The sequence below is a fragment of the Ceratotherium simum genome, chromosome 10 (genome assembly GCF_057802395.1).
Source record: "Ceratotherium simum simum isolate JZ-2026a chromosome 10, ASM5780239v1, whole genome shotgun sequence".
Lineage (NCBI taxonomy): Eukaryota > Metazoa > Chordata > Mammalia > Perissodactyla > Rhinocerotidae > Ceratotherium > Ceratotherium simum.
The window spans coordinates 54,795,346-54,818,871 of NC_141909.1; the positions used below are offsets into that span (position 1 = coordinate 54,795,346).

At 37.5% G+C, this 23,526-nt stretch overlaps 1 protein-coding gene across 1 annotated transcript in view; it reads right to left on the minus strand.

The window, feature by feature from the left end:
* Window positions 1–899: 899 nt before the first annotated feature.
* Window positions 900–23,526, minus strand: part of EPSTI1 (epithelial stromal interaction 1) — a 94,287-nt gene continuing 71,660 nt past the window's right edge. Inside the window, 6 exon segments of the mRNA XM_087436026.1 lie at window positions 900–1,232; window positions 1,235–1,420; window positions 2,653–2,666; window positions 3,519–3,550; window positions 7,976–8,075; window positions 12,966–13,039. Of these exon segments, the coding sequence (XP_087292152.1) occupies window positions 1,180–1,232; window positions 1,235–1,420; window positions 2,653–2,666; window positions 3,519–3,550; window positions 7,976–8,075; window positions 12,966–13,039 (459 nt within the window). The 3' untranslated portion in view covers window positions 900–1,179.

Sequence of the window (23,526 nt, forward strand, 5' to 3'; positions counted from 1 at the left end):
TGGCGGTGTTTCCAAGCCAGGCTGAGGGATTTAGTTTTCCCCCTATTAGGCAATGACAAAGATTTCAAATGGACCAAACATTTTATATTAGTGTCAACAGCACTAACGCAGCTTCAGCTGGCAGGAGAGAGAAAAACCAAAAGTATCTGCATTATTTACTCCAGAGAAACTAGCTGAGCACCATCTGTTCTCAGCCACCACCATTCCCCACCCAATGCAGCCTCTTCTATACTACACCCTTGCCACCCTATTGTGAGCCCCTCGGTCTTGGCCCAAGAACCTGAAGTCCTAATGTTTCCCCGAATACACATTTGGAAAGTTAATTTCGACAGAGTGACTGGTAACACAGGAGATCTCTTAACGCTGCAAAGTGTTATTAGTTGTCCAGTTGCAAAAAATATTTGCTCTTCCAAACTTCATTCTAAGTCTAAATGCAGTGCTTCTCCTATATAACATTATAACATGGCGGTGGCGGGGGGGGGGGGCGGCGCAGGCTGGAGCGTACAGCATGGAAAACCAATATTCTTGCTCTCTAGGGTCTATAAACTGGTAAAGGTCATAAAACTAGAATAGGAAAGCCTACTGAATTAACAATAGGAAATAGGTTGCATAGAGCTAAGTTTCTAAAACACCTAAAAAAACCACATGTGGAGTGTACATTTGTGTCTAGTTGATTTTTACAGAAACAATGGCCTTTCAGGAAATTAAGTGTGCCACTCTGAAAAACCAGAGGAACAGTATTAGTAAGCAAATCAAGACCAAAGTCAGACCCAGTAGTGATTATAGCACTACATTTGATCTATATGGACTGTAAAGGAAAATAGAAAAATGAGACCCCTTAAGAGAAAAAAAACTCAAGAGCTTTTCATTAAGAATAAAAACAAACCATTTATACAGAAATAGATCAAATTTATTTATAAATTTGTTTAAAAGAGTATAAAAGATTTATTCTTTTCTTTTGCTGGCATTCGTACCTTGGATTAAGAAAATAGGGATTAAAATCTAAAGATGCCAAAGCTTCCCCAAACCTGATCTGAGAATTAGATAAGAATTAGCTGCTTACAGAGACAAGCATGCCACACCCATAGCTCTTGTTAACCTGAAATCATCAAATGAGTCCCTCCTTTTCTATCTTACTAACATTGCTGTAATTATACTTCCAATAAGAGGCAAAACCAATTAGAAAAATAAGGTAACATTTCACTGGCAGTAGAGATTAAATGTGAGTTCAGAATCAGCTCCTGCAAACACATACAAATAATGACAGAGAGAAACCAGTCACTCCTGGCTGCTCAGCTGCATGGATGGGCAGTTGAAGTCCAGGTAAAAACAGTGAGGATGAACAAAATGGCATTAAAGAAAAGCATCTCATGAGGCTTTTCAAGGTCAGTTGACGAAGGTCAGATGTAAGTAAATATTTCTCACATGTCCTGGAAGAAAAAGAAAACAAGAATTACTACAAGCAGCAAAACAAAATTCAAAGCCTTTATTGTCCAAAATGAAGTCCCTTCAAAGAACACTCTTATCTACGTCGGACTTAAGTGACTATTTTTTAACAGTTTAAAGACCCAGTGAAATGATTTAATTTTCAAGTCCCATTGCATTTGATTCGCAAAATAGTCTCTGTCGACACTGTAACGGCTTGTTGAATGATGGCTCCTCAGCTGTGTTCTTAGAGATAGGCTAACATGGGTCACAAATAACAGTGTTCACAAATATTGTCCCCCATCTCCATCATTACAGCAAGGACGGGACGAACACAGCGTGGAACAGAGCAATTTAAATGGAAATGTATGGAGTAGAGTTGCACTGTATTCTGCAGCAGGAAGGTGACTTCTAAAGGGACCTAGAGGAAGGGAGATAGACTAAATGAGTCCCCTCCCCCTAACCATGTGCAAAGGGTCAAGAAATCTCCATCAAGCCTCCCACAATGCAATGCTGGGCCAATCTACATTTGGGATTCAAACTATTGCTGTTCTAACACTGGGGGAAACTAAAATCTCAGGTCGCCTCATAGGTCACAGCAGATGTTTTACTGCCCTTGAGGACACCAGATTTAGAGTTTCCACAGGATCCCAAAGGGTCTCACCTACTGGTATCAGAGAAAAGATCATTTGGAGTGGTTCTTTAAACATCACACCCTAGGTGCATCATGAAAACTAATGGAGGACTCTAGAAAACCAAAATGCATTTTTAAAATATAAAATCAATGTTAAATTATCAAATAAAAATATATTAAGCAATACGAGAAGAATGTGATTTAAATTAAAAAAAGGTTTAAAACTAAAGATCAGTCTAATTTGTCTACCCAACATAAACACTTATCAGAGGCCTACCGCTTATGTGTCTGTATGACATTTCAAGAAACAACTTTTTCTTTCCTTAGCTTTATTCATAGTTTTATCATATTTTCTGCCTCCCACCTTTCCTTCTCTGTCTTTAGCTTTACACTGGTTCCAATATTTCCTCCAAGCCCACTCTGTGAGTTGGGGCATAGCTCTCCTCTCTCATTCCTTGGGGAGCTCAATCATCATCTATCAACTTCTGAATAAATGACACATTCTTAACATATTCTGTATACTGACATTTTGTCCACTTGTTATTTACAAAACATGTCCAGGATAAAAGTTTAGTTTATGGCTTCTTTCTTACTTTTGTATGGTGTCCTTTGATGAACAGCTATTTTATTTTAATGCATATGTATCATTTCTCTTTGGTTTATACTTTGGGTCTTCTGAAATCCTCCCTAGTTCAATTTTATAAATAGTCTATTTTCTTCTAAAATTTAAAAATTCTTTCTATTTATAAGTTTTAATCCACCTGGAACTGATATTTTAAGAATGGTGTTAGGAAGGGACCTAATTTCACGTGGGTACTCAACTGACCCAACAGCGTTTGTTGAAGAGTCCATCTCCCCCCAGTGATGTGCTCTGCCCTCTGCCATACATCAAAATTCCAGAAGTGGTTGGGTCTGCCTGCGCCAATTCCATATCATATTAAATATTTAATTAAGTCTCCATATATACTTCTTTATCTTTAGGAGTGAACTGGCTATTCTTGCTTCTTTGCTTTGATTAGAACTTAATTAAATCTATAGATTATTGGAGAGCTCATTCCTATCCATTAACAAGGTATAATTTTCCATTTATTTATTCGTTAATGTTTTTCTATAAAATGCTATATAGTTTTAAAAGGTTATGTACATCTTTGATTGGAACTTATTAGATTTTTTTGTTTATTCTCAATGTGCAGAAACAAAGGTAGTTTTTATATACTGATATATCTACCAACATTGCTGGGCCCTTATTTATTCCAATAATTTGAATATAAATTCTTTTGTATTTTCCAGGTAGATAACTGTATCTGTGATTTACAAACTTTTTTATCCTTCTCAATCCTTAAAGGAAATGCTGATTTAAAGGAAATGCTTTTAATATATTTTTATTACAAATTTTTGATCCCTTTATTAGCTAAAGAAATTTCCTTGTTATTCCTAGTTTGCTAGAAGTTTTTACAACAAATGAGTATTGAAATTGATCAAACGCTTTCCCTGTATCTATTGAGATGATCATATAGTGTTTTTCCTATAATTTATGAGGTGAATTATCTCAGTAGTTTTTTTGTTTTGTTTGTTCATTTGTGATAAGCAAAGCTTGCATTCTGGGATAAATTAAATTTGATAAGGATATACTATGCTTTTCAAAAATTCATTATTGAATCTGTCAAAATTTTGTGATTTTTTTGAAGCTACGTTTATGAGTGAGACTGGTGTATCATTTTTTTTTCCTGTATAATCTTTGTCTGATTTTGATTCCAAGTTACATTCACCAGCTTAATCTTTTTAGGGAATACTTCCTCCTTTCCATTTATCTGAAAAACTTGCTAGACATTTAGAATAATCTGTTCCTTGAAGATTTAGTAGAACTTTCTTGTAACATTTCTAGGCCTGGTTTTTATTTTGTGGGAAGACAGTAACAAATTAACATAGACAGTGTTTGTATCATTTTGAATTCCCACCAAAAATGTGTGAAAGAACCTGTTTAACCACAGCCTTGCCAATAGAGAATTTGTCAATCTTTTGCTTTTTCGCCAAGTAATAGATGAAAAATGGTATTTTGGTTTGGTTCTTAATTTGTATTCCTTTTATTATGAGGAATTCATTGAGTGCTTTAATTTCAAAGATTATGTTTTTTATTCCTAGAAGTTCTGTTTTGTTCTTTTTTCAAGTCCTCTTGGTTGTCTTTGTCTCATTTTTGCTCATTGTTTCAAATCCAATGTTATTCCATCAAATGTTTTATACACAGCTATTTTAAATTCAGTATCTAATCACTTTAGTATATCAAATCATTTGGTTCTAAATCCCTTGGTTGTTTTTGTGACCCTCAATCACAGCCACCTGTTTCCCGCGCGTGCAGTAAGTTCCAGTCACTATTTTATGCTTGGGATATATCAGTGAACAAAACAACCAAAGGGCCCTGTTCTGATGGAATGTGGAACATGCATTGCCGCAGGGAGAGACTAAGAGGAAACAGTCAACAAAACATATAAGTAAACCATGTTAGAAAATTATGTTAGAAGTTGCAGAGTGCTATGGCAAAAAAAGTGGAGCTGGAAAGGGATGGCAAGAGCCAGGGGTAAGGACACAGATCACAGCATTAAATAGATGGCCAAGGAAACCCCATTGAAGTAGAATTCAAGAAAATATTTGAAGGAGAACAAATCATACGGATATTTCGAAGAAAAGTGTAGAGGAAGCAGCCAGGACAAAGACTGTTAGGTAAGACCAGCCAGTTCCTCAAGTTTTCAAAGAACAGCAAGAAAGCTAGTGTGGCTAGGAGGAATGAGGACGAAGTGCAGTAGTAGGAGAGCTCCAGAGGGGTACAGCGGGGTCTAGACCATGTAGCTCCCTCGTAGGCTACTGTAAGGACTTGGGCTTTTACTCCGAGTGATTTGGAGAGTTATGGTAGCCATTGGAGGGTTTTGAGCAGAGGAGTGACAGAATCTGACCTCTGTTTCAAAGGGATCACTCTCATATTGAGAATACACTCCAGGTGGGTAAGTGTGGAAGCAAGGAAACCATCTAGCAGACTACTTCAAGAATCTAGATGAACACTGACAGAGGTTGGAAGCAGGGTAATAGTGGTGAAGGCAGTGAGAAACTGTTGGATTGGATGTATTTTGAAGGAAGAGTCAAGATTTGATGATGAATCAGCTGGGATGTGAAAGATGAGTTGTACCATATGTAAACAGGAAAAAGTACAGATAGAGCATTGGGGTGAAGGGGATCAAAGGTTGTTAAGGCTGAAATGTCTATTAGACATGCAAGTAGAGACGTTGGGTAGATAAATGGATATGCAAGACTGAAGGAAGAGGTCTAGGCTGGAAATAGAAATTTGAGAGTAATAAGCATATAAACGGTATTTAATTTCGTGAGAACAAATGAGGCCATGAAGGTATTAAGTGGACATAAAGTTAAGAAGGTGGTCCAAGGTGCATCCCCCTGAGGCACTCCAAAGTTGAGAGGAGAGGAAGATGCAGGAGATTCAAAGGAGAACGAAAAGAAGTGACCACTGAGATAGGTGAACACCCAAGAGAGTATAGTGTTCCAGAAGCCAAGTAAACAGTTTCAAAGAGGAGGGAGTGAGTCACAATGAGAAATGATGCTGACAGGTCAAAGGATGAAGACTGAGAAATAACACTGGATTCTACAATGTGGACATTGTTAGTGACCATGACAACAGCATTATAGTTGAACTGATAAAGTCTAAATTCTGATTAGAGCAGGTTTAAGAGGAATGAAAAGAAAGAAATTAGAGACAGCTAGGATAGACACCTCTTGAAGTTTTGCTCCAAAGGGGGAAAAAAGAAACAGGACAGTAGCAAGAGGGAAAGAGGTATCACTATAATTTACATTTATTTATATTTTATGCTGATGGGAATTTTATAGTTGAGATGGAACATCTGACAATTCAGGAGAGAGCGAGGAGTACTGTTAGAACAAAGTCCCCCAGATGGTGGAGGAGATAGAATCTGATCCAGGAGAAAAAGCAGGCATAGAGGGATGTTTGTAGGTAAGCAGAAGGGGACGTGGAGCCTGAGGAAGTTCTCACCTTTCTATCACTGCTTCTCTCAAGCACAGGAAAAGCCAATAACCACAATGGACTTGGATATGCCTGTCTAACTCAGGAAACTTCAATCATCCTCACTCACATCACATCATGCGAAAAAGATGGTCCTCTCTCTTTACTGTGAGGAATCTAAGCAGAGATTTATAGCTCCCTTACATAAGGCCACCGATAGTCAATGGTGAGCCAGATTCTCCAATCCTCATTCCCTTAGCAGCAGCCCACACAGTATTCAGTTACTCTCTCCCATCATCTCTCCCACGTATTTTTCTAGGTAGTCTCTAAACTGGGGGAGTTGTTAAGTAGAGGAGAAAATGTGCAGCAAGATTCCAAGTCCTGTCCAAAATCTGAGTTTCAATCACACTTCACTAGTTATAAATTGTGTGAACTTGGATAATGTCTTAAACTCACAATGTCCCATTTTCCACATGACGCCTACTCACATATTCTTGTGAATAAGGCAGTAATTTGTCAATTGTAACACAAGATGCAAAGATACTGTGCTTTGATTCTTTTCTCTTCCACGTTGTCCCTATTCTGAATGCCACAGCAATACACATGAGCATACATTATGGACAGACACGTCCAGTATGCATTCTCTGAAGTTTGCCTACACTCAATTATCTTCCATATATTCACATTTGTGAAATCTATCCATCAATTTTAACTACTACATGCCTTTTTTTTTTTTTTGTGAGGAAGATCAGCTCTGAGCTAACATCCATGCTAATCCTCCTCTTTTTGCTGAGGAAGATCAGCTCTGAGCTAACATCTATTGCCAATCCTTTTTTTTTTTTTTTCCCCTCAAAGCCCCAGTAGATAGTTGTATGTCATAGTTGCACACTCTTCTAGTTGCTGTATGTGGGACGCGGCCTCAGCATGGCCGGAGAAGCAGTGCGTCGGTGCGCGCCCAGGATCCAAACCCAGGCCACCAGTAGTGGAGCGCGCGCACTTAACCGCTAAGCCACGGGGCCGGCCCTACATGCCTTTCAAGGAAACATGCATACAAGATTTCTAACAGACTGTCTTCTCAAAAATGATCTTTTGTCCATCAAGTATTTATTGAAGGGTGATCTTCTCTAGGGTTTTCAGGTCAGCAAGCACTCGATTATTTTGTTGTATTTTACCAGTTTAAACATTGCTATCCACTCCATTTTTTTTTAATATGTATAAATGCACTTGGGCTTCAATTAAATTGCAAAATCTGCTGTAGCTAGCTTTGATTCTTTACACATTGCAAACCCCACAATCATATACATTCCAAAGCTTTGTTGCTGATTCAATAATATATTGTGCACACAAAACACCTTACACACATATTACAACACAGTTGCAAGGCTTTCTTCACAGAAACCTGTAAGGACATTTCACTTCCAAAAAGTACCTTCTGCTGTAGGGTTTTTGTTAAAAATCATTTTTCCATGAAAAATTAAATAGTGGTTTCTTTGATGTTCTAGTTTCACTGAAAGAATATATTACTAGAGAATGTTTACTGTTTTTATAACCATATTTCACTTAAAATCTTCCTGAAAAAGAAATGTTCATTTGTTTTTGTTGTAGGTCTGGGCCAGGGTGATAAAAAGCATTACAGTCCAGGCAATCACACCGAGAACAAACGGCATGTGTCATTTTTTACTGTGATTGGCCGGAGCTGAAATCAAGACTTTCTTCCTCTCTCAGAAGCTACTGTGGAATTTACAGTAATCACCCTGGTTGACTGCCCATCACACAGCTGAACAGCACACCAAAAGAAATAACACCTAGGGAGAAGGCCACTACATATTTTTAAAATTCTCATTGTTTTTATTCTTCAACTTGGAAAGATTTTTTTTGAGAAAAGAAAAACTCACCCAGCTGTTACCACTATTCATATTCCAATAGCCTCCAAAGTGCTCGAGGCCACCTGGTTGACTTCTGGCTTGGAGTCGGTCCAGAAAAGCATTATTTACCCTTTAAAACAATGAAAAATGTGGGTAAGTGAAAAGCTTGCTGCAGAGCTGAGAGATTTTTGAGAACCGAATGTGCCATATGAACTGACTGTGGGGATTGCTTACCCCCTTCAGCTTAGAAGAAATCTACAGAAACTTCTTTTCACATTTACCATATGACATGCTGTTAACAGCCCTTTGCTGGAGCTGGTGCCAGTCGTGGCTCAGGTTGAAGGGGGCACAAGTTCTTAACTTCAGAGTTTCACTCACCCACCTTCTACCAGTTCTGTGAGAACCTTGGTCACCCAAGCAACTGTCACCTAATGGCCATGCCAGGCGTGAACCCCAGAGGCTGAGGAAAGATGGAAGCTTCAACAAGAACTAAAACATGAAGAGAAACCAAAAATAAGACAGATGTCTCTCCCATATACCCTGTACGCCGTTGCCAGTCTTGCTAACTAAAGTAAATCCCATAAGTGAAAAGCAGAAGGAAAATGGGAATAGAGTACGGGAAAAAGAGAAATATCAGAAGAGGGAAGCCCAAGCTTTCAAAAGAAGAAATGGGTACATCTTTCTCTGATGTTCAGTCATACTTGAAGCAATGAATTTCAGAAATTAAGTTTAACAATAGGAGGTAAAACTGTAAGGAAAGGTAAGAAAGTGATTCTCATAAGGGTCAGGATGGGGTAACCTGTAGGATGATGGTTATATTCTGTTTCTGGAGCTGGCTACCTGAGTGCTCACTTTATAATTAAGCATTCTTTTGTTGTTGTTGTTGTTTATTGTCATAACATTGGTTTATAACATTGTATAAATTTCAGGTGTACATCATTATACTTCTATTTCTGCATGGATTACATCATGTTCTCATGTTCACCACCCAAATACTAATTATAATCCATCACCACACACATGTGCCTATAATTAAGCATTCTAAATGTCTGTTTCATAAACTTTTCTGTGTGTCACACATTACAATTTTTAAATTAAAAAAAAATACATTAAAGGCAATACCATGCTCTGAGTTGCCCAGGTATGGCTGAGTAGAATCAGGGAGGTAGACGCTGGAGAAACAGCATTATAATAGGTACCCTATGATGTCAACAGATTACTGAGAAAGAGTGTCATTAAGACTATAAGCATCTCGGCAGAAACACAATGCCTGGCATTTAGCAGCCACTCAATACATGTTTGTGGAAGGAAGGGTAGGTGGGACCCAGCCACATTAGCCTCCTTTTCAGTCATGAAGATGAGCAGAATGTGCCCATGGCGGGTGGCTGTGAGCCAATGACATGGGAGATTTGAGAACTTGAAGGAAAAATGACTGCTAGGTAGCAAAGTCCAAGGCTGGGGTTGTTTGCCTGTCTGTGCTTGCTCAGTGCTAGCTAAAATGCCAACTGCATGTTGACCCAATTTGACCTCTGGCTTATTGGGTTGCTGTTCTCTCAACAACTGCAAGTCCGTCAGGCAGTGGTCACATCTCAGTTATCAGTTTTTTTCCTCTCACCATAAAATCTACCCAAGTGCCATATTCTGGGCATCCTGGTTCACTGCAGAGCTCCATGTTTAAGTCACCTTTTCTAGACCTCTCAGCTTGCAGATTGAACAGTATCTTACTGAGCTGGAGACTTGAATATTAAGGAAGAGAAAGCTGAATCTGATCCCCCTTAAACAACACAACCATGGTACTCTGGAATGCCCATGTGCCGGGGGCTGTTTTTTTCCAGTCTTTTTGTCAGTAACAAAGATGAGCTTTCCTTCAACATCTCCCATCCCACCCCACATCCAAACCGCAAGAAGTCTTGTTGGCTCTACCCACTAAACACATCCTGAATTCACCCATTTCTTTCAATGGCCACCATTCTAGTCCAAACCACTATCGTCTCTCATCCTGCTTCTGCTTTCACTTCTGCCCTCTCGAATCCGTTCTCCACACAACCACCTTACTAAATTATAAAAGGGGATCATGCCTTCCTTTTGCTTAAAACCCTCCCATGACTTCCCATCAGTCTTAGAATAAAATCACGGACTTACAAAATCTTGTATTTTATGGCTCCTGCCTACCTTTCCTCCCTCATTTTGTACTATTCTCCTCCTCCCCATCTATAATCAATCATTTGGGACTCAAAAAGCCCAAGCTCACTCTCACTTCAGGACCTTTGCATTTGCTCTTATGCCTGATAATGTCCCTTGGATGTCTCATCCAAGAATATGTTTTAGCCCCTGATCTCTACGTGATTGGCTCCTGTTCTTTGATGTCACCTCTTCATTGAGGACCTATCGCTTCCAATCACTCCCTTAACATCACCTCGTGATGTGGTCCTAATAGTACGTATCATTGTCTGAAATAATTTTGCTGTTAAATTGTTGATTTCTATTTCTTTCCTCCAGACTGTAATTTCTGTGTGGTCAAGGACCTTCTCTTCCTTGTTTAGCCCTATCCTCAGTGCCTAGAACAAAGCCTCCATAGCGTGTACCCTGCTATCTAAAAGTTGAATGAATGAATTGTCCAGGTGCTTGGTGCCCACCTCTGCCTGCTTCTGAGACTGCAGCTGCATCGTGAAACCACAATGTGGTGAGTGTAGACAGCAAAACAGCTCACAGTCAGCTGCTCTCAGTTCACTCAACACTGCAAAGACTGATGGCTTGTCATGAACCCACGGGCTGATGCAATTCACTTTTGAGCATCAGTTACTAAAAGGACACAGCAGAGCGGTTGAGCTCTCCTTGATACTTGAGGATTGTTCTCAAGTGGCCAATGTCTGCTGCAATATGGGTCAACCAGAGATCATGAGCGGTAAAGAAATTGTTTTTCTCAATTCATATTATGAATTCAAACAGGAAAAACAAAAGTACCAGTTTATATTTTTGTTTACTAGTTTTAGAAAATACATACATTTTATTCGTGTCAAATTAGTGCTCTGCATTTTCTTCTAAGGATTAATTTGGATAAAAACTACTATTCAAAGATGGTTCAAGTTTCAATAAATCAATTCAGTTCATTCCAGTTTTCAGCTGGTGGCCCAGATCCTCTCAAGTCCTTGACTCCCATGACCCTCCTTGCTCTTTTTTATTTCTCTCTGGAGTGTCTAATTTTTTCTCTTACTCAAAAAGTTACGGTGGGTCAGGTGCAGGTGCACTCAAGCTCAATCATTATAGGGTTCATTGAAAAGCTTGTGAGGAATCTCACACATACTACACAGCTCATGTTCTTGGGCACAGCTATTTTTTTCATTAAGAGGCTACTGAATGAGTATTTTCACAATAACATGGCAAAGCTCACTGTAAACTCCAAAGAACAATACAAAACATAAGCTCTCTTCTAAAAGTGATTGAGAACAAAAAATATGTGTTTGAAGACTTGATCAGTTATTTCAATACTGATTACTGAATTTATTATCCAGAGAGATTTCTCTCTGGATTACATTTGAATCTACATTTAACTAGAATCAATAGAAAGAGAAAATAAAGTGTAGAAAATAGACAGCCCCACCAATATTTAGGTATTCAGCAGTATGCAAATAAACTTAAAGAATGAGGGTCAAGGTTCCTATAATAAAAAAGTAATCCTTTCCACCTCTAATCAAATAACTTGTGTTTTTATTGGGTGCCTGTTGAAGATTAATTTCTCAGCAATGGGGCCTATTAATGTGACATATCACGATCTTTAAAGTGCTTAAAGCCTTATGATACAATCCTCAGAAACCCAGAAAAATGACTGGCTACTACCAACAACCAGTGTTATATAAATACAATATCAGATTTTTTAACAGAAAGACTTTTAAGGAGAAAAACCAATAACAAAGGACTATTTATGGGCTACTTTATAAAAAATAGGTAGCAGTAACAGTCCCCTTTTACCAAACAAAATAGCCTAACCAGTGTATCAGAGGTTTGATGTTTCCTTATAATCAGAGAACAACACATAAATTCACACAACATTTTAAAACTATTTTGACTGGACTATGGAAGCAGCACAATCCAGTCAAAACAATGTGGGCATCCACCCACAGTTAGTGGTTCCAGCAGAATTGGGAACTTCCATTAATGCTTTTAAAAGTCTCATTTACACAATGAAACCACCATGATTTAAAAATACACGCCAGTGAGAATGGAGAGGTTAAACATATAAAAGAAGCCAGTCAGTTTCAAAAGAAGAATTTGCTCCTTTAAATCATGAAAGCCTTTACATTAAATTCTTCTCCTGAGACACTCAAGCACACTGCAGTAAACTCAGATAACCCAAATGCCCCTCGGGAAAATTCTAGCATAATAGTGACAAACAATATAGTGGTTATTAGCACTGTCCCAACATCAACATGATATTTTACTGAGTAGTCTTAACGTCTGAAATTAGGAATAAGAGAGTACATACACTATTAAAAATTACTTAATGACTCTATTTTAAGGTTTGTTTTTTTTTTCCCTAATGTGTTAGTCAATGTAACACAAGTTTAATAGTAGTTTGTGTCAGAGCTTTTGTATTCAACTATGGGTATCTCACCACCTATACTAGTTTGATTATTCTAAAGTAGGCTATAAATGGTAAATGATCATCTCAAAAGATTAAGATGCTTCGTCCCATGGGAGCCAAATTAAATATAACGTGAATAAACAGAGAGCTGGAGAGCATGCTTCAGTTTTCTGGCATAAATTTATGCCATCTATCCAGAAAAATTGGATACTGTGTGGGTGTAAATATGCATACATATATGCATACACACACAATATCCAATACGTAGCAGCTGGCATCCCTCACACACACACTACAACCCAATAATATAAAGATTGGAAAGTTAATATAGATTCCAAAACCATATTTACTATTGCTACAGTGTTTTCCTAAAACATTGTGAAAGCTTTATAAGTAATTGTTTTAACCAAGAATGCTTATTTTATTAGCCATTTATACCTCCTGTGTTCAGTCTGGGAGGTCTGGGTTCTTTCTTCTTCCTGTTGCTGTCGCTTAAATTCCAGTAATTCACTCTAGGAACAAAATATAGTTTTCAATAACATGGTTGTACAGAAGACACCTAAATCGATCACATATTTAACCTTAGCCAGCACAATATGTCATTTCTGAAACTTTTATTTAAGTACCATTTCCATGTGAAATTACTTTCTTATATAACTAGGTAGCAAAAATAATTGTGCCTTAGTCAAACAATAGGTCTGTGAGTGTAAAATTGGGAGATTAAAAAGCCAATGTGCATGGTGAAGATATTAGACCAGTAGGTACAACACACACCGAGGAAAACACAACGCGAGTCAAACTCACCTGTGTCTTAACAAAGAAAAACAAATCAAATTAGTTCCTCAAGGAATGTCACACAATAACATTTCTTGGTATTTCTCTAGCATTTCTTTCCCAATAAATTTGTAACAACTTAAAAATAAATATTGGACTCAATTCTGTAGTGCAATTCTGTTAGTACAACATCCTCCATCCTGGAGAATAATCACTCACCTATTATCATCTAGTTACTTCTAATACTAGCAAGACTTTGGACTCCCTGGAGGGGATACTTTGCTTCAAACAGATCATGTTCCTACAACTAAATCTCTAGCTTCTGACATTCTGATTACCATCTTGGAAGAGGCAACTCAGCTTCCACACTCAGTTACTCTGTTTACAGTATTAAACCAAAGAACTAGGTGCCAGGATTTCTCTAATACTCAACGGCCTACCTTCAGGCAGACTGAGTTTTAACCCCATTTCAAAGAGAGAAAAGCAGTGGGAAGAGAACTATCAGGCCCACAATAAGTTAGTGCCTGAGACAGAGACTTTTTGATAGAGAAAATACTGTCAAGTCTTGATAAACACATACCAACACGTGCATTTTTTTAACCCCAAGACTCCCTTGATGAAAAGTATTAAAAAATTCAAAGTTCAGATTGATATATATATATGTATATATATACACATATTTTTTTTAACTATCTAAGGCCTTCCAACATTCCATAGTCTCCAAAATAGGACTACTTTCTTATACTGTGATATTCCAAATACATTACTCATAAATCTCTAAAGTACATTATTTAATTCTAACTCCTATCTAACACCAACAAAAGAAAAATTAGAGTTTCCTAAATAATTGAATGATATCCATTCAACAAGCAGTTACTAAGCACCTAGACGCCAAGCCTTGTGCCAGAGACCCACTTTTCTACAATAGCATGAAGTCTTTTATTTCATTTTTTGTCACTATATGTACATAGTTTTCAAAGTCTACTAAATAACAGTACTACTTATTAGTACTACCAATAGAAGAAGCTCCAGTCCTCTCCCTTATCCCGCCAATAACTTTCAACTCCTATGTGTGGTTTCATCTGTTAATTATCTCCTTAACAGCATGCATAATCCATTTCTTCATTTTTTAAAAATCTGTATTATCTTTTGGCTTCCTACTACGGAAAAAGATTTATGCCTCTATTACTACCTCCATCCCAATCCCAACTCCCCTCTTTCCAGTACATCACCATCCTCATTCTTCATCCTTACAACTTTTTTTTACCTGTCAATGTGGTGGGAGACGGGCTCTAGGGTTCTTACACCTCGTCACTTAGGCTCCCAATTCATCCTCCTCTTCTCAACCCTAGCCTTTAGAGGTACCAGTGCCTCCAATTCCAGACTTGCATTGGGACTGCTTCAACTTGGCATCTTACTGCTTCTTGCAAGTGAGTTCTGGCTTTTCCCACGCTACTTTCCACTTTCCAAAATTTTGCTGATATCTTTTCTTTGCTGCAGTCTCCTGGCCTGTTCTTTTGTTCTTACTGGTTTATGCCTTTTTAAAAAAATTTTTTCCTTTATTGTCTTTTAGTGGGAGTTGAGGAAAGAGGGACTGAAGACAAACGAAATGTTTTGAAAATGCAATGTTTAACCAGAAGACCTCAACATTTTTAAACAAAAATTTTACCAGAATTCTGTTACTTGATCCTCATAACAATTTTCAAAGACAGACAGTTAAATAAAGTATTATTTGATGAATGAATGAGTGAATGAATGAGCATTATTGTGCTTGTTTTACAGATGAAGAAACAGAATCAGAGACTTAGTTTAAGTAACTTGTCAAGAGCTACATGACTCACGAGCAGCAAAATAAAGACTAGAGCTTAGATTTTCTTGTATATGATCTTCTACAAGATGCATCCAAAATAGGCAGTTAAGATTAAGGAAGTTTAACTTGTCTGTAGTTCATCGTACTCAAGTATAAACAGCCACGTCCAGAACTATAGGACCCATTTACACTCAAAGTTCTAGCAGAAGATATCTAACTGAAGCTCAAACCTAAATCCCTCTTGTCATAGGATGCTAATTCTTCTCATATACATCAACCAGTTTCTTCAAGGAGCAACTTTTTTTTTTTTTTTAAAGGTTTTATTTATTTATTTTTCCCCCAAAGCCCCAGTACATAGTTGTCTGTCATAGCTGCACATCCTTCTAGTTGCTGTATGTGGGACGCGGCCTCAGCATGGCTGGAGGAGTGGTGCCTCAGTGCGCACCCGGGATCCGAACCCGGGCCGCCGGCAGCGGAGCGCACGCACTTAACCGCTAAGCCACGGGGCCGGCCCAAGGAGCAACTTCTGATATCGAGCCCATCCTCAGTTTAATAACATGAATTCTGAACAAACTAAATTTCATCAGTTCTGGCCACGAGATAAAGATTTTCAAAACTATAAAACATATATATTATGTATATATATATGCATATTATTACATATTTCTTTAAAATAATTTTTAAGATAATTTTTTCAGCCTTGCCAAAATGATCCTGAAGTTTATCTGGAAAAAAATAAATATGCAATCATAGCCATGAAAAAAAAAAGACAAGAAATGAGGGAGAACCAACTTCACCAACTATTAAGACATATCATGAAACTACAGTAACTATAACAATTCAGTTGAGTCCAGGAAAAGACCTAATCCATGGAAACAAGGCTTACCATAAAGTTGTGCTAAACCCGCACAGGAAACAGAGTTCAATGAATGATAATGGACTAGCCAACTACTGTGAGAAAGATTAAAACTAGATCCTTTATTTTTTATATCAAAATAAGTATTATAGAGGTCTAACATTTGAACCTAAAAGGTGGAACCACAGAAGTTTTCAAAGGAGGCATGGGTACATTTATTTATAAACTTGGAATGAGGAAGGTCCCAAAATCAGAGGAAAATTGATTATTTGGCTAAATAGAAATTCAAAGCTTCCATTGGTAAAAAATGCCATAAACAAACTAAAAAAACCAAAAAAACCTTAAATTTTTATGACACACATAAGCTAATTCAGTTATTCTTTCATTCATTTACTCAACAATATCTGAGTGCTTATTATGAGTCAGGCTTTGATCTAGGTGATAGGAATACCATAATGAACAAGACAGACGAGATACTCGCTCCTTAAGAGTTTATATTCTAGAAAAAAGGAAACCCATAGACAAGAAAGAAAAATATCTGCTCGTAATCCTACGCAGAAGATTAAACATGTTGATGTGAGGTTCAGTGGCTCAGTTACTCTTTTAGATCGAGGCACAAGGAAGGCCTGAGAAGGTGGCTAAAGACCTCATATAAACCAATAAGGAAACAATGACTAACAGAAAAAGGTCCAAGGATAGGAAGAAGAAGTTCGCAGATTGGCTTTAAGTTTGAAATAGTCATCATCTTCACACATAATCAAAGAAACAGAAATCAGAACAATGAAATAAAATTTTTCTCCCATCACATTGGGAAAAACTAGAAAAGTTGAATAGAGAATCAGGTACATTGAAGCACTTCAGTGGAATGCCTAAATTAGTGAAAACTAATTTAGTTTTTGGAGGACAGCTTAGCAACAACCATCAACAGGTAAAATGTACACATCCTTTACAGAAATGTTCAAAGATATAAGGATAGTCACAGTTGTATTACTGAAACACTAGAAGTTCAAAAGAAAGTCTTAATGCCCATTAATAAGGAACTGGCCCAATAAGGTAGACCATCCACACAATGGAATCCTACCCAACAGTTATCAGGAATAAGGTAGACAGGGGAGGGGGAAGCACCTAAGATATCTCTAAAATACATTAAGTGATAAAAGACAGGTTCAGAGCAGTTCTCCTGGGAATGTTCCATAGATAGATAGAAAAAATACACATATATCCATCTCAACTTTAATATGCTGGCGTATATCATTTAAAACGTTTTTATGGAAAAACACACTAAAATGTTCACTGTAATTATCACTGGGGAGAGAATCATGGAGGCTAGATGGACAGAAGAAGGAGGCTTTAACATCATATACAGTGTTTTTGAAGCATGTGCATATATTACTTCCTCATACCGTCAACAGAGGTTTATCTATGTGGGACACCATTTCCAGTTCCTTTATTTAAAAATCCCAATAAATATATAGTTTTTAATACTTAAAGATGTAAAAGAGCAAAATACTACATTAGGAAGCCAAGAACTGTTAGGGAGGAAGAAAACAGGATGGGAGGAGAATAATATGCATCATCCTATTACAGAGGCCAGGACAGCGGAGAGGAGGAAACAGAGCAGGAGGGAAGTGGGGACGGGGAGCTGATGAGGCATCACCACGCAAGAACATCGCTCCAGATGGCAGAAGGGAAGGATCTGGCATCGCCGCACTCAGGATTATTATTCTGTAACTAGCAAAGCATATTTACTAGGGAGAGGCTGGTTTTCCTTGGGTACTGCGAAGGATCATTTCAACTAATTAATTTGTTCTGCTGAACTGACAGCCACTGCGGATGCGTCTGCATGCCTTATAAGCATATTCTTGGTTCATTTACTGGGTTCTCACACAGAAATGCAATACTTAATTGGACAGCTACAAAATAAGTCGTTCTTGTCCCAAGGACTCAGCTTTGGACATGAAGAAAATCAAAACACTCTAAGCAGGGGGACATGACACACAGCATCCGAGACACTGTCAAGTCCTGTCACTCAATATATATTTGTTAAGCACCAACCTTTTCCAGACACCTGGATTCCTGCTGAAGGTATAGATACAAAGAAGACACAGCTCCACCCTGAGGGAAATCACAGTATAATGAGGGTAACAGACCCAGAAACAACCATGACACAAAGCAGAAAAAAATGCATTGCTGGACACAAGTTCAAGCAACACGACATGGGAATACGAAGGAAGGGATACAAACAAGAGAAACAAGGAGCAAACGTTCTTGGGTGGGGTTCGACATTTTAAGTGCATCCATGAAGGCTCCCAGAGGAAAGGGAGCATGTCTTCTCACTGCTCTACACAACTCCCTGCATTCAGACAGAGCTCCATACAAAGAGGGTATCTAAGTAATATGACAAAGAAAATATCACTTGGAGATGCCAAGAGAACTTCCTGGAGCCATTGGCCAAGTGGTGTATGGTACATAAGGACAACACTGCAAATGGTACTACAGCCTGTGCCCCCCTCCCAGGGCTTCTCTCGCCAGGGGACGGGCTGCGGAGCTATGGGCAGACACCAAGGATTTCTGCTGTGGGCCAAGCTAACAGCAAGAAGTAAAGGGGTCGTCATTTCCTGCTAGAGGTTGTAGAAATCACTTTTCTGTGCTCCAATTTACCAAAGGGTCAACTATACGACAGACAGGTGTGTGCAAGGCTAGACACTTGAGAAACCTGATGAGGCTAGAACGAAAGGCACGCTCCAAGGCAAGGCTGTAGTTCAGTAATTCAAGACTAGGATTGGGTCATTTTAAAATCATGTCTGAATCCCAAGGAGGCATGTTCCAACATGGTTCAGCTTGACTGCTTTATGTAAACATTAGAGTGCCATCACCCAGGCAGGACAAACTTCTCCCAGGGGAGGGTATTCTCTCAACTCGAGGCAAAGGATAGCAGAAGCAGGAGCGTTGATGCCACAGAAGTTAAAGAATCCCTTCCTGTGAATGGTTTTTTTGTTTTTGGTGAGGAAGATTTGGCCCTGAGCTAATATCTGTTGCCAATCTTCCTCTGTTTTTGCTTGAGGAAGATTGTTGCTGAGTTAACATCTGCACCAATCTTCCTCTATTGTGTATGTGGGATGCCACCAGAGCATGGTTTGATGAGCGGTGTATAGGTCTCCGCCTGGGATCCGAACCCGCAAACCCCTGGCCGCTGAAGAGGAGTGCGCAAACTTAACAACTATGCCACGGGTCGCCCCCCCTGAATGTTTTTTAATATAGGAGAAGAGCTGTGGGAGGAGGGGAAACAATTTAGAGAAGTCCGGTTCTGTGGTTCCCCACAGTAATATCTTTGCCCAGAAGGACAAAGATGGCCTTGACTATGAGAAAAAGTGAAACTACCTCAAAAAATTAAGAGGAGACCAACCAAATCAAAGGAAGTAAATACTAATGGGTAAAGTAGAGGAGTCAAAAAAATAGCGTTAATCATGTATACTCTCCTTTTACTAGTTATTGTTAGTTCTACCATTTTTATATCAAAAGAAATGGACTTTCAGCTACAATAATCATTGAATCACTTGGCTCTCTATCTCCACCCAGAAATATTTCCTATCAACTTTCTTCTAACTTTTAAAAAATATTTTTTCTCATGAAAGTCACTTATTCACCATGGAAAACATAGGAAGTACAGAAACTATAAAGGGAAACATAATGATCACTCATAAAAAACTCTCCCCTCAGAGATTAGCTCCTTTAACATGTCAGTATATTTCCCTCATTTCTTGACTTATACACATAGGTCCTTGTCATCTCAGGTCACATTTGCAGGCTCACCATGTGTCAGGCATTAGGGTAAACTCTCCACATGCTTTTTCTCATTTAATCCTAGAAACAATGTCATGAGGTAAAAAACATCACTATTATACATAACAGATGAGGCTGAGAGAGATGAAGTCATTTGCATGAAGTCCAAGAAGAAGAGGAGGGTAGGTTTCAAAACTCACCCACATCCTATTTTATAATCTTTATTATTTTTCATACAGGTAAACATATTCCTATGTCATTAAAACATAGTAGTAATCGATGTATGATATGCCAGACTTCAAAATCTTCAAATCCTCTATCACTGAACAAACTGTTTCAAACTTTCCATTAATATCATTTAAAAAAAAAAAAACCTTGTACATATATCTTGTGTGCATCTCTGATTATTTCCTCAGAATAGATGTATACCTTTTAGATCTAATATTTTCACATTTGGGAAACTCTTTAGAATTTGATATTGTCAAAGAGCCCTTCAGTTCACCTCCCATCAGCAGCAGGACAAGGGAGTTGGAAGGATTTTTTAATAACATACAAATTATCCATATTTTTGTAAAGCTTCTTATTTAATCTTGTGATTATTCTCCCAGTTGAAATGTAGAAAGAGTTTTTCAAACTACCTCAAATTCCACTGAAATTTTTATTGGGATTGCACTAACCTCACAAATTAACTTGGATAGAACTGTAGTTATTACAATATTGAATTTTACCACTCAGGAGCATCATCCATCTCTGCTTTATTCAAATTGACACATGGATCACAGGAAAGTTTTGGGGTTGTTTTGTTTTTTTTTTAGGGATTGAGCTTTTTTTTTTTTTTTTTTTTTTACAGAGTTGCTTGATAAGATCTTTTTATCCCATTACATTTTTTAATTAATTTTTGCTGATATTTGAGAAAGTTGTTGATTCTCATATATATTTTATAACCAACTCTCTCTTATTTAACTCCATCTGTTCTAATCATTTTTCAGTTGATTCTGTTGGGTTATACAGGCAAATTGTTCTCATCCATAAATAATAACTTATTTCCAATAACTAGAAAAGCTCCTTTTTTATTTTTATTTTCGTCTTACCAAGTTGGCTAAAACAATTCCCGAACCTTGTTCCATGCTATATTAAGAGTTTTTAGTTAAAAAAAACTCTGAGGGGCAATTTCCATCAAATCACTTTGAGAAGCATTAGGTTAGAATTTCCAGAACAATACCTGTTAGTGGTAAGGGTTGCCGACATCCTTATGTTGTTCACTGTTCTAATGTTACACCACTCAGTATAATGTTAGTTATTGGTTTGTAAGACTATACGTATGTTATGAAAATTTTTTTATTTCTAGTTCACTCTAGTTTCTTTTTTAAATTAATAGTAGTAGAGGTTAAAATTTATTAATGCCTTTTTCTGCAGATAAAGAAGTGGTCAAATGCTTTTTTTCATGACCTATCTATCCTATTGCAGTGATAAGATATAAAAAGCTATAATATATAACTAGTCATCTTTACATTCCTAACATAAACCTTACTTTGCCTCAGTAAATTATTGAGAGAAAAATCCCATTAACTAGAATTTTCCTTCAGATGTTAATCTCTTTAAGTTTCTGTGTGTATGTGTGTGTGTGTGTGCATGCACACACTCCCTTTATCAGGTTGTGACATCATGGGGATAACAGTTAAAGAACATTAGTTTTAAATTATTTCATCTTTTTCTTTGCTCTGAAACAATTTGTAAAGCATAGGAAAGAAATCTGTTTCTTGAAAATTCGAATGATTTTGCCTAAAAAATGATCCAAGTTTAGCTTGTTGGGGAAAGTAACTCTCAGAAATCACTTTAGAAATCACTTGCAGGGCCGGCCCCACGGCTTAGCGGTTAAGTGCGCGCGCTCTGCTGCTGGCAGCCTGGGTTCAGATCCCAGGCGCGCACCAATGCACTGCTTCTCCGGCCATGCTGAGGCCGTGTCCCACATACAGCAACTAGAAGGATGTGCAACTATGACATATGACTATCTACTGGGGCTTTGGGGAAATAAATAAATAAAATTAAAAAAAAAAAGAAATCACTTGCATTTTCATTTGTCTTTATGTATTTTAATTCTTTGAGTCACTTTAGAGTTTTACATTTTCCTATAAAATCATTCACTTAATCCACATATTCGATTTATTAGCATAGTATTATCTATAGTAATATAAACTTAATCTTTTCTAAATCTATGGTTCTAGCCCCTCATTTCTAATGTTGTATATTTATGTTTTTACTAATCTCTTCTTGATAAGACTTATCAGAAATTTGTTCATTTTGTTGACCTTATCAAAGAACAACCTGTTGGATTTTTATAACAGCTGTTTATTGAAGTTTTATTATTAATTTCTGTTCTTATCTTAATTACTTCCTTCAGTATCATTTATTGTTCTTGCTCCAAATTCTTGGATTGAATGTTTATTTCTTTTTTTAGTACTGATTGGATTTAAAAGTTATGATTTTTCTTTCTCTGAGTATAACGTCTCAGAGTACAGCTTTGCATGCATTCCCTAAAAAGTGCCTTCACCATAATTTTTTATGTATTCTATAATAATTTTCTGTCACCCAGTAATTTAAGTATTTTCTTATTTTTTGGTTTGTTTTTACTTTCTAAATGACTATATAAAATCGATAACCGCGCAAAGTCAGTAAGTGCACTCACCCTATCAGAAATTTTTTAAAATTCCTGAAAGGTAGAAAGGAGATAGAATAAATTATACAGAGAAACAAATGTGCAGGATAAACTGGAGCAGAGTTAGCAATGCTTCTGAAGGAGCTTCAAGAGGGAATACTAGGGTGGTCTTGAAGATGATGAGCTGGAGAACTGCACTGAGAGCAGCCTGGCAGTGGGCTCTTTCCCCTCCCCCACTTATATTACACAATAGGCAGCCTAGGCATTGACATGGCCCACTGGGTAAATAGTATATGGAGGAGGGGTGTTTGGGCTCAAAGAAACAGGACAGTGTCCCAGGTACCTACTGACTATAGGAGAACAAGAGGCTACCCACACCCAGAAGAAAAGCTCCTGCATACCTCACTTGGTAGCATGCCCAAAGAAACATGAGAAAATAACCAAGAATCACCAAACATTCGAGAAAGAAAACCATGGGAGATAAAACTTAATATGGAAAGAAAAAAATACTGTTAAAACAGTAAATAGAAAACCTTAATGTTTGTATAATTACCATCAGCGAAGAGATCAGAAAGAATACATCACTTATAAAATAGAATATTGCTATGAAAAAGTCAGTCAGCAATTTTGGTAATTAAACAAATTCAATACATGTGCCAAATAAACAGAACGGAAACTTATGAAATAATTTAGCGAGCAGGATTATCTAGCTAAAGGTTTCTCCCAAGGTGTAATGAAAAAGGCCAAAGAGAGAAGAAGTATAAGAAAAACAAGAGATATAGAGAACAGATGTCAAATTTCCAAAATCTATTTGATACACATCCCAGAAATGAAGAGAAGAGACAATATAGGGGAAGAAATATAAAAGGAAAATAGAAATTTCCCTAAACTGAAGTGAGACACATATTTTGAGATCAAATGGGCCAACCAAAGGCCAAACAAGATTAAAAACAAAAATGCTGAAATATCTTATGACAGGAAGGGGAGAAGAGAAGAAAAGTAAATAAATGGAACAGAGAAAATTCAAAGAGGCAAGAAAATAAAGAATAGAAAACATAGTTAAAAAGTAAATTATGTAACAAGAATATGTGCAAATATACTAGTAATCACAGTACGTGAG